The 13,897-nt window shown below is 31.3% G+C and overlaps 1 protein-coding gene across 1 annotated transcript in view; it reads right to left on the bottom strand.

Moving 5' to 3' along the window:
* The window catches only part of OTOGL (otogelin like), a 203,801-nt gene that overhangs the window by 82,646 nt on the left and 107,258 nt on the right, over positions 1-13,897 (bottom strand). The window contains exons 25-28 of the mRNA XM_051962480.1: positions 13,129-13,248; positions 11,588-11,704; positions 11,041-11,194; positions 10,005-10,031 (exon numbers count right to left, since the gene is read on the bottom strand). Of these exons, the coding sequence (XP_051818440.1) occupies positions 10,005-10,031; positions 11,041-11,194; positions 11,588-11,704; positions 13,129-13,248 (418 nt within the window). The remainder of the gene's footprint in view (positions 1-10,004; positions 10,032-11,040; positions 11,195-11,587; positions 11,705-13,128; positions 13,249-13,897) is intronic.

Genomic DNA, 13,897 nt, shown 5'->3' with positions numbered 1-13,897 from the left:
GGGTTAATGCTGAAAAATTACTATGCATATATTCTGTCAATAAAAAGCTATAATTTAAAAAAAAACTCAATTGCCTAGACTCACTTAGTGAATCAGAGTCTCTAAAGAAGAGTATCTTTCAATTTCAAGGAAGGACAGGCCCCAAGGAGCAGTATGAATTGCCCAAAAACTTCACAATTAAATGTAGAAAAGCAAAAATATCAAATGTACCCTTTTCAGATCTTAATGCAATAAAAATCACATTTGATGAATAGCCATGGAAGTATAGATCAAAAATTAATTGGAAACTAAATAATCTAATCCAAAAGAATAAGTGAATCAAAGAAAAATATCATAGAAACCATTAACTTCATTAAAAAGAATGACAGCAATGAGACAACACTGCAAAATTTGTGGGATGTAGCCAAAGTAGTACTTAAAGGAAATTTTGCATCTCCAAATGTGTACATCAATTAAAAAAGGAAGTACAGATCCATAAACCATCTAAGCAACTTAAAAAAAAACTAGAAAAAGAACAAATTTTAAATCCCCAAATAAGCCTCAAAATGAAAATTCTGAAAATCAGAGTAGAGAATAATAAATTTAAAAGAAAAAAAACCTGAATTACTAAATAAAATTAGGAGTAATTTAAAAGACCAATATTGGTCTTTTAACCAAATTGGTTAATTTAATTTTGAAAAAGAAAAAAAGTCAAAGTACTAAGCTCAAAAATGAAAATAATGATTACATGAATGATGAAGATGAAATTAAAGCATATTAGAAGTTATTATGCTCAATTATATGCCAATAAATTTGACAATCTAAGTGAAATGATAAATTTAGGAAAAATACAAACTGCCTAGATTAAGAGAAGAACAAATAGAATACTTAAATAATTCCATTTTATTTTTTAAAAATGAACAAACCACAAATGAACTGCTTAAGGAAAAATATCCTCATGGTCAAATAGATTCACCAAATTATTCATTGGTGAATTCTTCCAAATATTTAAGAAACAATTAGCTCCAATACTGTATAAAGTATTTGAAAAAAAGATTAAAAAGAAGTTCTGTAAAATTGTTTTAATAACAGAAAGTATGGTGACAAAAAGTATGATGCTAATACCTAAACTAGGGAGAAAAAAACCAGAGAAAGAAAACTGTAGACCAATTTTTTAAATGAATATTGATGTAAAAATCATAAATAAAATGCTAGCAAGAAGATCACATTAACATATCACATAACATAACATAAACTATGGCCAGAATGGAGGGCTTGAGTCATGAAATCAAAAGTCAGGAATGCAAGATTTAGTCAATATTAGGGAAACCATCAGCATCATTGATCATATCAGTAATATATATATGTATATATATATATATATGCACATATATATAATTATATTGACAAATACAAAGTATAATACCCATTCCTATTAAAAAACACTAGAAACATAGGAATCAAGGAAGACTTTCTCAAGATGGTAAATAGTATCAATCTAAAAACCAGAGCAAGCATTATCTGTAATGAGTCTAAATTTAAAGCTTTTCTAAAAAGATCAGGAGTGAAGCAAGGATGATCATTATTACCACTATTACTATTGTTCAATGTTGTACTAGGAATGCTAACTATAGCAATAAAGCAAGAAAAAGAAACTGCAGGAATAAAAATAGGCAACAAGGAAACAAAATTATCATGCTTTGTAAATAATATGATGATGTACTTAGATAGCCCTAGAAAATCAACTAAAAACTAGTTGAAATAATTAACTACTTCATCAGAGTTGCAGAATATAAAATAAATCTACATAAATCATCAGAATTTTTACATATTACCAAAAGAACAGGAAGAGATAGAGAAATTTCATTTAAAATAACTACTGACAATATAAATCTTAGGAGTCTACTTTCCAAGACAATTCCAGGGATTATATGAACATAATTAATGGGATTTGGGTGAAAACACAAATAAAGAGAGACTTAAACAATCAGAGAAATATTAAAGGGCTCATGGGTAGGCTAAGTCAATATAATAAAAATGATAGTGCTACTTAAATTAATTTACAATGTTATACCAATTAAACTGACAAAAGTATTTTATAGAGCTAGAAAAACAATAACAAAATTCATCTGGAAGAACAAAAGGTCAAGAATATCAAAGAAATCAATGGAAATAATATCTTGCTAAAGGGTACCATAGATAATGAAGCAATGTCAGTATTAGATGGATATTCACCAAGTGGTATAGCATGGAAATTCCTAGATTTTTTACCTGCGGAGGCCACACTCCAATCACAGTCTGCTCAGGGTGTGCTATGCTCCATGCTCTGGCAGCCTGCCTGCCTGTGCCTGCACCTGGCCTGGCCTCTTCCCATGCCTGCTCACAATCAAAAAAGATCTTTTCTGGCAATCTTAAAGATTAACTTCTGTTGGTGCTCCCAATATTTGTGGGCTCTAACAGTACAGCACTAATTCAGATGCTGAATTTTGTAAATAGTTTCAGGGTAGTAGGGCAGCTTGGAAAGAAGCATGTGTCCTCTTTGCCATCTTGGCTCTGCCACAGTAGCATCTATTTAAAGCCATCAGTAAGCATCATATATAATGGGGGAAAACTGGAAACATTCCCAATAAGATCAGGGATGAAACAAGGTTGGTCACTATCACCATTACTATTCAATATTGTATTAAAAATGCTAGCTTTGGCAACAAGAGTTGAAAAAGAGATGAAAGGAATTAGAGTAGATAATGAGGAAACCAAATTATCACTCTTTGCAGATGATATGATGGTATACTTAGAGAACCCCAGAGATTCTACTAAAAAGCTATTAGAAATAATTCACAACTTTAGCAAAGTTGCAGGATTCAAAATAAATCCACATAAATCATTGTTCTGTAAGAAATGATCAACAGGATGATTTCAGAGAGGCCTGGAGAAACTTATATGAACTGATGCTAAGTGAAATGAGCAGAACCAGGAGATCATTATATACTTCAACAATAGTACTGTATGATGATCAAACCCCAAATGCTTGTCCACAAGTTGGATACAAATAGTTCCTGTGAACATTTGAAGCTGATTCTCTAACTTTATGCATTTCACATTTCTTCTGAGCTAATTCAATTCTGCTTTGCACATAGAGCACAACACTTTCTCTAATGAAGGCACACTGTGTTGAGTAGTCCTGTGATCACATTGTGAGTGTTTGCCTTGTGTAAGTTCTTCATAAAATAGTATTTTTTGGAAGAGAACATTTGGCATTCAAACTATGGGATCAGCCCAATGGAATTATCTTCTCTGAGTAGAGTTTGAATACTTGGCAGTTTCGTTCCAGAAAGGAGCTCAATGTCTATCATCTTATCCTGCCAGGTGTTCTTCAGACTCTTCCAAAGATAATTCAAGTGAGAGTGATTTAGTTTTCTGGCATGGTGCTAGTATACTCTCCAGATTTTACAGCATACAATGAAGTCAGCACAACAACTTTGATAGATCTTTAGTTTAGTAGTCAGTCTAATACCTCTTCTCTATCATACTTTTCTTTGGAGTCCCTCAAGCACTAACCTAGTTCTGACAATGTGTATATCAACTTCATTATTAATATATACATTGGAAAGTATACTGTCAAGGTAAGTGAATTTATCCACAACATTCCAAAACTTCTCCATTTGCTATAACTAATGGTTCCACATATGTATGATGTGGTGCTGATTACTGAAGTATCTGTGTTTTCTTGATGTATACACACACACACACACACACACACACACACACACATATATATATATATATATATATATATATTATATCTCTCCCAAACCAAATAAGGTCATCCAAAAGAATATCAAGATAAAGCAAAAACACACAATAAAACAATATTCCTCCCAAACTCTACTGTATAAACTTCCTACTATAGCAACCTGAAGAGACAATTATTGACTGAGAAATCTATTTGTATAAAAAGCGAAGGTTTCTGAATTAAATACAATCCACAATGAATTAATGGCCTGTTTCTCTGTTTATTTTCATGCAATTTCACTAGTGACAGAGAATGAGAGCACTGACCCTATCATTAATTTTCTTCAGGAAGGATTGTAATTTAGTTGTCTATTTAGGCAACCACTCATTGCAGCAAAAATTTAAAAACAGTAATAAGAATGTCTGATCAAATAAAAGGAGTCTGAAAGTACAGGAAGTACATTCAATCAAAAAATTCCCCTTTCAATTTTAGCAAACACCACAAAGGAACACATACAAACAAGGTCTCTTGTTCTTTCATTTGTCAGAAGAATGTTGTAATACTAGCAAGCCTTCTAAAGTCATTTAAAACTTTTCTTCAGAATATCCATTATTCTCCTCAATCAGTTTGATAATATGTAGTACAATAAAAACAGGAAATCATTTAAGCCATCATTGTGTGGCCTACAGAGGATCATAGGATCATGGATTCAGAATTAGAAAGGACTTCAGAAAATATGTATTACAATAATGTTAAATTCAAATAGAAAGGGATCCCTGGAGGCTGCATATCAACTTAGAAATCTACAAATTAAGATTACATTATATAGTGCATATCTATGTAATTTTATTTATTTTGCTAAATATTTAGAAGAAATGGTAAGCATTCTCATAAGGCATCTAAAATAGGGTAGATGGATAGGATTTAATAAGATAATCTGAGCATAGGTCTTAGGATCCAGACAGGTAAGAACCATACAATGATCTTGGAATAGTCATATCCTGTCTGGGGACAACTTTGCAAATTTAAGAGGATGGATCTTAGAATCCTGGTTGCAGTTGATTTTCAGAAGAGGAAATTTCTGAAACGATGATTACCAAATGGAGAAAAAGCTCAACTTTGGTCTGGCTTACCATGAGACAAGACCCAAAGGGACTTATTTAGAAAGTTCAGAATTAAGGTTATATATAAAGTACTTGTTCATCAGTTCCCCATACTGCATTTTGTCTTGATGCTTTAAATATTAACCAGCAGAAAGAGTGTAAGAGTTATTGCTGCTACTTGGTAAAGTTTCTCTCAAAGTACACTTATTTATAAGAGCCTTTAATGCATATACTACTTTTTACAATATGAATAAATAACTGTCCCATACTTGATTCATATTATACATTGAGTATCTTTCTATTTGCTACTTTTGGCGACACCCTATATGCGAGCGAAACCTAAGCTTTAGGTAATTTCCTCTGAAAGTTAAGGAATCTAGCCCATTTAATTAGAAAACAGACTCCTCTAGAATCCTTTGCACTGGATTAGGAGTTGGGGTATACTTAATAAAGAAGATGAGAAGACATCATTTCATCTCCCTGAGCTCTGGAGTAGTAAAAATTATTAGATAATTTAAGTCTCACTTGAAAGTAAAAGATAGAAATATTCAGAAATTAGTACAGCAAGGTGAATCAGATCAATTCCAGTGGACTTGTGATGGAGAAAGCCATATGCATAAAGAAGACTGTGGGGTTTGAATGTGGACTATAACATAGTATTTTCACCTTTTTGTTGTTTGCTTCTTTTTGTTTTCTTTCTAATCTGATTTTTTTTGGTGCAGTATGATAAATGTAATAATGTGTATAGAAGAATTATTCATGTTTAACATATATTGGATTGCTTGCTGTCTAGGGTAGGAATGGGAAGAGAGGAAAGAGAAAAATTCAGAACACAAGGTTTTGCAAGAGTGAATGTTGAAATGATACTGTTTAAGGATGTATTCTGATGGAAGTGGATCTCTTAGATAAAGAGAGCTAATTCAGTTTCAATTGATTAAGAATGGACAGAAGCAGCTACACCCAAAGAAAGAACACTGGGAAATGAATATAAACTGCTTGCATTTTTGTTTTTCTTCCCGGGTTATTTATACCTTCTGAATCCAATTCTCCCTGTGCAACAAGAAAACTGTTTGGTTCTGCATACATATATTGTATCTAGGATATACCTATTTGAATATACCTATTTAACATGTAAAGGACTGCCTGCCATCTGGGGGAGGGGATAGAGGGAGGGAGGGGAAAAAATCAGAACAGAAGTGAGTGCAAGGGATAATGCTGTAAAAAATTACCCTGGCGTGGGTTCTGTCAATAAAAAGTTATTTAAAAAAAAAAAAGAGTGAATGTTGAATGTATAAGACTGCCTGTCATCTAGGGAAGGGGGTGGAGGGAGGGAAGGGAAAAATTGGAACAGAAGTGAGTGCAAGGGACAATGTTGTAAAAATTATCCATGCATATGTTCTGTCGATAAAAAGCTATAATTAAAAAAAATTTCAGCTAATATTAAAACCAATGGACAAATACCCTAGAAAATGAAACAATAAAAAGCATGATGGCAACAACAACAAAAAAGAGTGAATGTTGAAAACTATCTTTGCATATATTTTGAGAATAAAAGGCTATTATGTAAAAAAAAGAAAAAAAAACAAATTAATATTGCATGAAAACAAAAGACATCAGTAAGATAAATGTCTTTTTAAAGTGAATAAGTATATAAAAGAACATATATCTATATATTTAATTCAAGGAGTAATTCTTACTGTATTTAAAATATTTGGAAGCTGTATATAAAATAATTTGTGAAAAAGGCACAAGTGAAAATTGTAGAAATTGATCTAAGAAGACTGGTGTGACAGAAGGGGGAATTCTAGAAGGAAGATTCAAAGGATTAATGTAAAAGATTTAAAAGAATTTATATATAAGTAAGAACAAATAAAAGAGTATTGAGGACTGAAAAGGATAAGAATGAACAGAGCTCAGATGGGATTTTTAAAGTATAATTAAGGTAAAAAGAATTGGTTTAACAAAGTACCTAGAAGACTTGGAATCAGAATAACTTGGGTTCTGGTTTTACTTTGACATATACTAGATGTGTGACCTTGGGCAAGTGACAATCTTTCAATGACACCAAACAACTTTTTAAGGTTTTTAAGTTGATGATCTGCATTGGTGGAGAGTTTTCTTATCAGTATCTCTGTACATCAGTGTAATAATAAAATAAAAAATATTAAATGAAAAAATCAAACATGTGAGATATATATACACATATATATGTAATATATGTGTATATAAAATAATTTAGAAATAAATATGAAAATAAAGAACGCAACAACAAAAACTCATGATTCCAATTCTCTCCCTATATATGTTTCTGCTCATAAGACTTCGGATTACTCATAATCTCTCTCTGAAATCAAATGTGTGATATGGAAGGCACTGGCATACCCACTTCAAAAAAAGGTGTTGTGCTCTATGAATGAAGCAGAATTGCAGTAGCTCGAGAGAAATGTTAAATGCACAAATTTAAAGCCATGTCCACTCCAAATGTTTATGTGCACTATCTGTGGCCAACCTGGGGTAATTTTTCTGAGTTTGTATTGGTCTAATAGTTGGACACACTGTAACTTGTCTCCAACATTGTGATGTCATTTTGGCCCTCTTGGAGAACAAAAGACAACTACCAACCAGCCAACCAACCACAATGTGTTAATATTCTCTTGCACATGTTACACATGCAATAAAAGTTCATGTTTTTTAAAATCTTTCTTTTAATTTTTTTTATCTTTCTATTATTTTCAAACATAAGGTGCTAATGACAAAACACAGACTTTTAATATAGAATTTCCAGTCCCTACTACACTGATAAAAGTTATTCTTTTAACACATTGCTCTATTCAAAGAACAAATATTTTTATTATCTCTATCATTCAGAGCACAAATACCCATGAAGAACAAAAATCACAGGGAAACAAATGCCTGTAATCTTAGGCAAGTCATTTCTCTTTTCTAACTCTCAATTTCCTCATTTACAAAATGAGAAAACTGGAGATAATCTCTAAAAGTCTTACTCTTCTACTACTTTAAAACTCACTAAATCCATTGATCCCGGAATTAAATAAATGGATGGATTTTTAATAATTAAAAGCTTTTATTGAGGTTAAATCACACAAGAGCAATAGTTCTTTGTTTCTAATCCAAATTATTCAAAGGAGTGTCACATGAAAATGTATTTGCTGAAATATAGTATTGTACTTTATGGGGGGAAGTCACATACCTTGGTTATAGGATTCACAATCAAGTGCTAAAAAAAAAAAAGAGTGAATGTTGAATGTATAAGACTGCCTGTCATCTAGGGAAGGGGGTGGAGGGAGGGAAGGGAAAAATTGGAACAGAAGTGAGTGCAAGGGACAATGTTGTAAAAATTATCCATGCATATGTTCTGTCGATAAAAAGCTATAATTAAAAAAAATTTCAGCTAATATTAAAACCAATGGACAAATACCCTAGAAAATGAAACAATAAAAAGCATGATGGCAACAACAACAAAAAAGAGTGAATGTTGAAAACTATCTTTGCATATATTTTGAGAATAAAAGGCTATTATGTAAAAAAAAGAAAAAAAAACAAATTAATATTGCATGAAAACAAAAGACATCAGTAAGATAAATGTCTTTTTAAAGTGAATAAGTATATAAAAGAACATATATCTATATATTTAATTCAAGGAGTAATTCTTACTGTATTTAAAATATTTGGAAGCTGTATATAAAATAATTTGTGAAAAAGGCACAAGTGAAAATTGTAGAAATTGATCTAAGAAGACTGGTGTGACAGAAGGGGGAATTCTAGAAGGAAGATTCAAAGGATTAATGTAAAAGATTTAAAAGAATTTATATATAAGTAAGAACAAATAAAAGAGTGTTGAGGACTGAAAAGGATAAGAATGAACAGAGCTCAGATGGGATTTTTAAAGTATAATTAAGGTAAAAAGAATTGGTTTAACAAAGTACCTAGAAGACTTGGAATCAGAATAACTTGGGTTCTGGTTTTACTTTGACATATACTAGATGTGTGACCTTGGGCAAGTGACAATCTTTCAATGACACCAAACAACTTTTTAAGGTTTTTAAGTTGACGATCTGCATTGGTGGAGAGTTTTCTTATCAGTATCTCTGTACATCAGTGTAATAATAAAATAAAAAATATTAAATGAAAAAATCAAACATGTGAGATATATATACACATATATATGTAATATATGTGTATATAAAATAATTTAGAAATAAATATGAAAATAAAGAACGCAACAACAAAAACTCATGATTCCAATTCTCTCCCTATATATGTTTCTGCTCATAAGACTTCAGATTACTCATAATCTCTCTCTGAAATCAAATGTGTGATATGGAAGGCACTGGCATACCCACTTCAAAAAAAGGTGTTGTGCTCTATGAATGAAGCAGAATTGCAGTAGCTCGAGAGAAATGTTAAATGCACAAATTTAAAGCCATGTCCACTCCAAATGTTTATGTGCACTATCTGTGGCCAACCTGGGGTAATTTTTCTGAGTTTGTATTGGTCTAATAGTTGGACACACTGTAACTTGTCTCCAACATTGTGATGTCATTTTGGCCCTCTTGGAGAACAAAAGACAACTACCAACCAGCCAACCAACCACAATGTGTTAATATTCTCTTGCACATGTTACACATGCAATAAAAGTTCATGTTTTTTAAAATCTTTCTTTTAATTTTTTTTATCTTTCTATTATTTTCAAACATAAGGTGCTAATGACAAAACACAGACTTTTAATATAGAATTTCCAGTCCCTACTACACTGATAAAAGTTATTCTTTTAACACATTGCTCTATTCAAAGAACAAATATTTTTATTATCTCTATCATTCAGAGCACAAATACCCATGAAGAACAAAAATCACAGGGAAACAAATGCCTGTAATCTTAGGCAAGTCATTTCTCTTTTCTAACTCTCAATTTCCTCATTTACAAAATGAGAAAACTGGAGATAATCTCTAAAAGTCTTACTCTTCTACTACTTTAAAACTCACTAAATCCATTGATCCCGGAATTAAATAAATGGATGGATTTTTAATAATTAAAAGCTTTTATTGAGGTTAAATCACACAAGAGCAATAGTTCTTTGTTTCTAATCCAAATTATTCAAAGGAGTGTCACATGAAAATGTATTTGCTGAAATATAGTATTGTACTTTATGGGGGGAAGTCACATACCTTGGTTATAGGATTCACAATCAAGTGCTAAAAAAAAAAAAAGAAAGAAAGAAAGAAAAGAAAAGAAAATATGAATCTTGAATTATAGAAAACACCACCAGTTGGTTATTTCAATTTCAAGCAAAATAAGACCTGGCTTTGTCAGTAACAATGTAGAAAGAGCATGAAGTTACATCACAACTGAGAGTTAACTTGAGATAGCAGATTTTGTAGGCTTGACGGAATAAAATGTTACTTATGACATAAGCGAGTCATTTTAGCTCTGTGCCTCACTTGCCTGATCTGTAGAATGAAGTTAACAAAAGCTACAATACCTACTTTAGTGGGTTGTAGTGAGGATCAAATGAGGTAATTTAGGTAAAGCCTTTAGTAAAACTTAAAGGTTCTATATATGTCTATAAAAGGCAATTTACTTTGATCCATGAAGATTCTCTGACTATAGTACATCTTAATTAATTGCAAGTTTTCCCTGAGAGTTCATTAACAGGTAGGAAACCATGTGTTCCCAATTTAAAAATGTCAGCCTAAAACTCAAAATCATTAAGTGTGCTTCAACTGACTTGCCTCCTACACAAGTAGAATAATAAGTAAAAAGATTCTACTCTGGCGATGAACTCAGACTGTGGCTTGGGGGGAAAAAAACTTCTAATCAGAAAAACAAAGCTTCATAAATGGATAGGAAAATTAGAATCATAAATAATATCTTTGGAAGATTTTTTTAATATGTAAGTAATTGATGTCATGTTAAACATAGTGACAACCAAAAACAAACAAAAACATAATTCTAAAAGTTAAGTTGGTAAATTTTCTTAACACCCTTCAAATATTCTTACAAACAGCATGAATAGATTGGGTTGTCTTAATTAAAGGGCATTATATTATATTAATTTTATAATTACAAATCGTTATCTTATATCTAATTATGTTATCATACTTATGTGCTTAATTAGAATCTTAATTATAAATTAGTTTAGTTATTTCAATGTTTCAATCAAACAAGTTCCTCTTTGATATGCATTCTGCGCTGAGGACTCACCACAAATAGGGCCTCTCCAATGAACTGAGACCCCCTCCTGACAACATTTGTAAGCATAGGCAGCTATACTTGAACAAAGGCACTCACAATCCCCACCAAGGTTGCAGTTACAGGTATCTGTATGGCAGTTTTTGACAAAGGAAGTCACATCAATCTATGCATAGAAGAGAATGACAATAATTTTTTAATTAATTAGATATCAAATACTGCCATGGATATACTTAATAGTTTTGAACACTGAACATGCTACACTTTTAAAGTAAATTTTAGTCCATGTTTAAAAAAAAAAAAATTGTAGTCCATGTTTTTAAAAGATCTATCATAAGCTTAACATTGCCACCTAGAGGATTATGTTGATCTCAGCACTGTAGAGCCTAAAATAAAATGAAAAACTAAAAAACACAGAAAACTAATAATGAAGGGGCAGGAAGAGAGATGGAGGAGACTGGAAATTCAAATTACACCACTCCATAGATAAAATATTTGTCCTAATCATATTAGTGTTAGAAATTCAGCTATTTTATGATCTAATAAAATATTCCTTTACCACATTTCGGCAGGGAGCAAAAATATCACTGTACAAAATTGAGCATTCTTTCTTGGCATAAGGAAACTTATTTTGATATGCTTCACAGGGTCTGACAGTTTCATTTGGGTTTTCACACTGTTGGAAAAGAGAAAAAGAAGCCAGTTATGAATATGAGAATAATAAGGTATTTGCATAACAAGACATAATTATAATCAAAAATAAAAGTGCTTTATATATGTATACATATATACAATATATAATATTTTATCAATAATTTATAATTAGGAAATCAATCAATCAATGAATTTACTATGTGTCATACACTAGAAATTATAAGTACCAACTAACCAATTTCTGAAATTTTGAGGAGAAAAAAAGAAGTGGAATGCTTTAAGTATCATTTTATTTGGAAAAAATAAGTAAATTCATAGGCAGTCTTAGAGGCAAAAGTCTACTAAAAGGTAGTATGCTAATTTTGGGGCCCCAAATTATCTCCCTTATCTATATTCAAACAAAATATCTGTCACATTCTCTTGACACTAAGTAAGTTTCAGCTAAAACACTTTGGAGTGCTTTGCAGGTATTTGTGACATAATATCACAAAAATCTCAAAGTGGAAAGAACATTGGAGATCTATTTATATTTTATATCTAACTTCCTTTTTTTATTCTTATTTGAATTAAACTCCTCAGCCTTTTTGACACTTTTGATCACACCATTTTCAGGATACTCCTTCCTTGGACTCCCGTTCTCTTCTCTTCTCTTCTCTTCTTTTCTCCTCTCTTCTCCTCTTCAATTCTCTTCTCTTTATTGTCCTTCTATCTGTTTGATCAGTCTCCTTTGCTAGATCATCATACATCCAAACTGTACTATAATGCTTTCCTTTGGTAACCTTAATTGGCAGTGTAGTATGTTAGAAAAATAATGGCTCTAGAGTTAGAAAATCTTGATTCAAATCCTCTTTCTGATCCTTGTACAAATGTAGCTATGGACAACTCATTTCTTCTCAGCCCGAGGTTCTCCTTCAATAAAAATGACAGGGCTTTCCATGTAATTATAGTCTCTAAAGTATTCTGTCAATCTATGATCTAATCCCTATGTTAAAGATCATTCTATGAATTAGTTTATTTTTCATAGTAGTTTAAGTGTAGAGTTGGAATGGACCTCAGAAGCTATTTAATTTTATAAATGAGGAAACTGAGATGGTGCAAGTTACTTACGTCCAGAAAGGTGTTTTTAGATGCCAATAATACTATTACACAGAATACAGATGCAGACATGTCATGCTAAATTCATTTTACTAGAATAGCAAAAATTTTTCTCTCTTTTCTTTTCTTTTCTTTTCTTTTCTTTTCTTTTCTTTTCTTTTTTTGGTGAGGCAATTAGGATTAAGTGACTTATATAGTAAGTGTCAAGTATCCTGAGGCCAGATTTGAATTCTGGTCCTCCTGACTCTATCCACTGTGCCATTTATCTGCCCCAAGTGGCAATTCTTAATAATAAAGACTAGTTTAAAATATATTTTATTTAATTTTTTAAAGTTTGAACATTTAACTTACCTGTCCTATTGTCCAGCTTTCTCCAAACACCTGAGCACTTCTCACTTCCATATTATTAGATGTTGTCATATCATTTGAAGTACATTTGTCAAAGTTTCCACACAAACCTCCAAGTCTTCCCTAAAGAATAAGCAGAAATTTCTCACATTTTATTATCAAACTAGTATTTGTAAAATATGTTTCAATAGAATTGTTCATACATTTTAAAAGTATTTGAGCTAAATATTTCCACAGCAGTCATTTAGTAATAAAAATGCTCTGCTAGAAATATAATATTGCTACACTTTTTCCACTAAATTTTATTACAGATCAATACAAAATGAAAATGACAAATTTTGCTCAAGAGAAAAAAAGAAAGAAAATCATCTTTTCAAGTGCTTATGGAGATAGTGGGAAGATGAGAGAGGACAACAACATAAGTACCAAAATGAGGGTCATAGAAGAATCATTTTTTAATGCAGACGATAAAGGTCCTTGAGGCATCTTTTATAAAAATTCAGAGATTACAAAAAGAAGGCCAGAAGGAGATATAATTAGAATAGTTTTTAAAGCTAGAGACTGAAGTGATTATATATTTTAAAACTAAAAGCAAGCTAGAAATAATACAGAAGATATGCCTCACTATATAATCTATCTAAAATCAATCATATACTTATAATGTCTTTTATGTCTAAAACATGATACTAGTTGTTTAATTAAGTCAATAACCTAACCATTTAGAAAATAACTAATAACCTTTGTGGATCTAGTTGAAATATAAAGAAAAACT

This window comes from Antechinus flavipes, chromosome 5 (genome assembly GCF_016432865.1).
Source record: "Antechinus flavipes isolate AdamAnt ecotype Samford, QLD, Australia chromosome 5, AdamAnt_v2, whole genome shotgun sequence".
NCBI lineage: Eukaryota > Metazoa > Chordata > Mammalia > Dasyuromorphia > Dasyuridae > Antechinus > Antechinus flavipes.
This window is presented reverse-complemented; position numbering and strand designations above follow the sequence as displayed.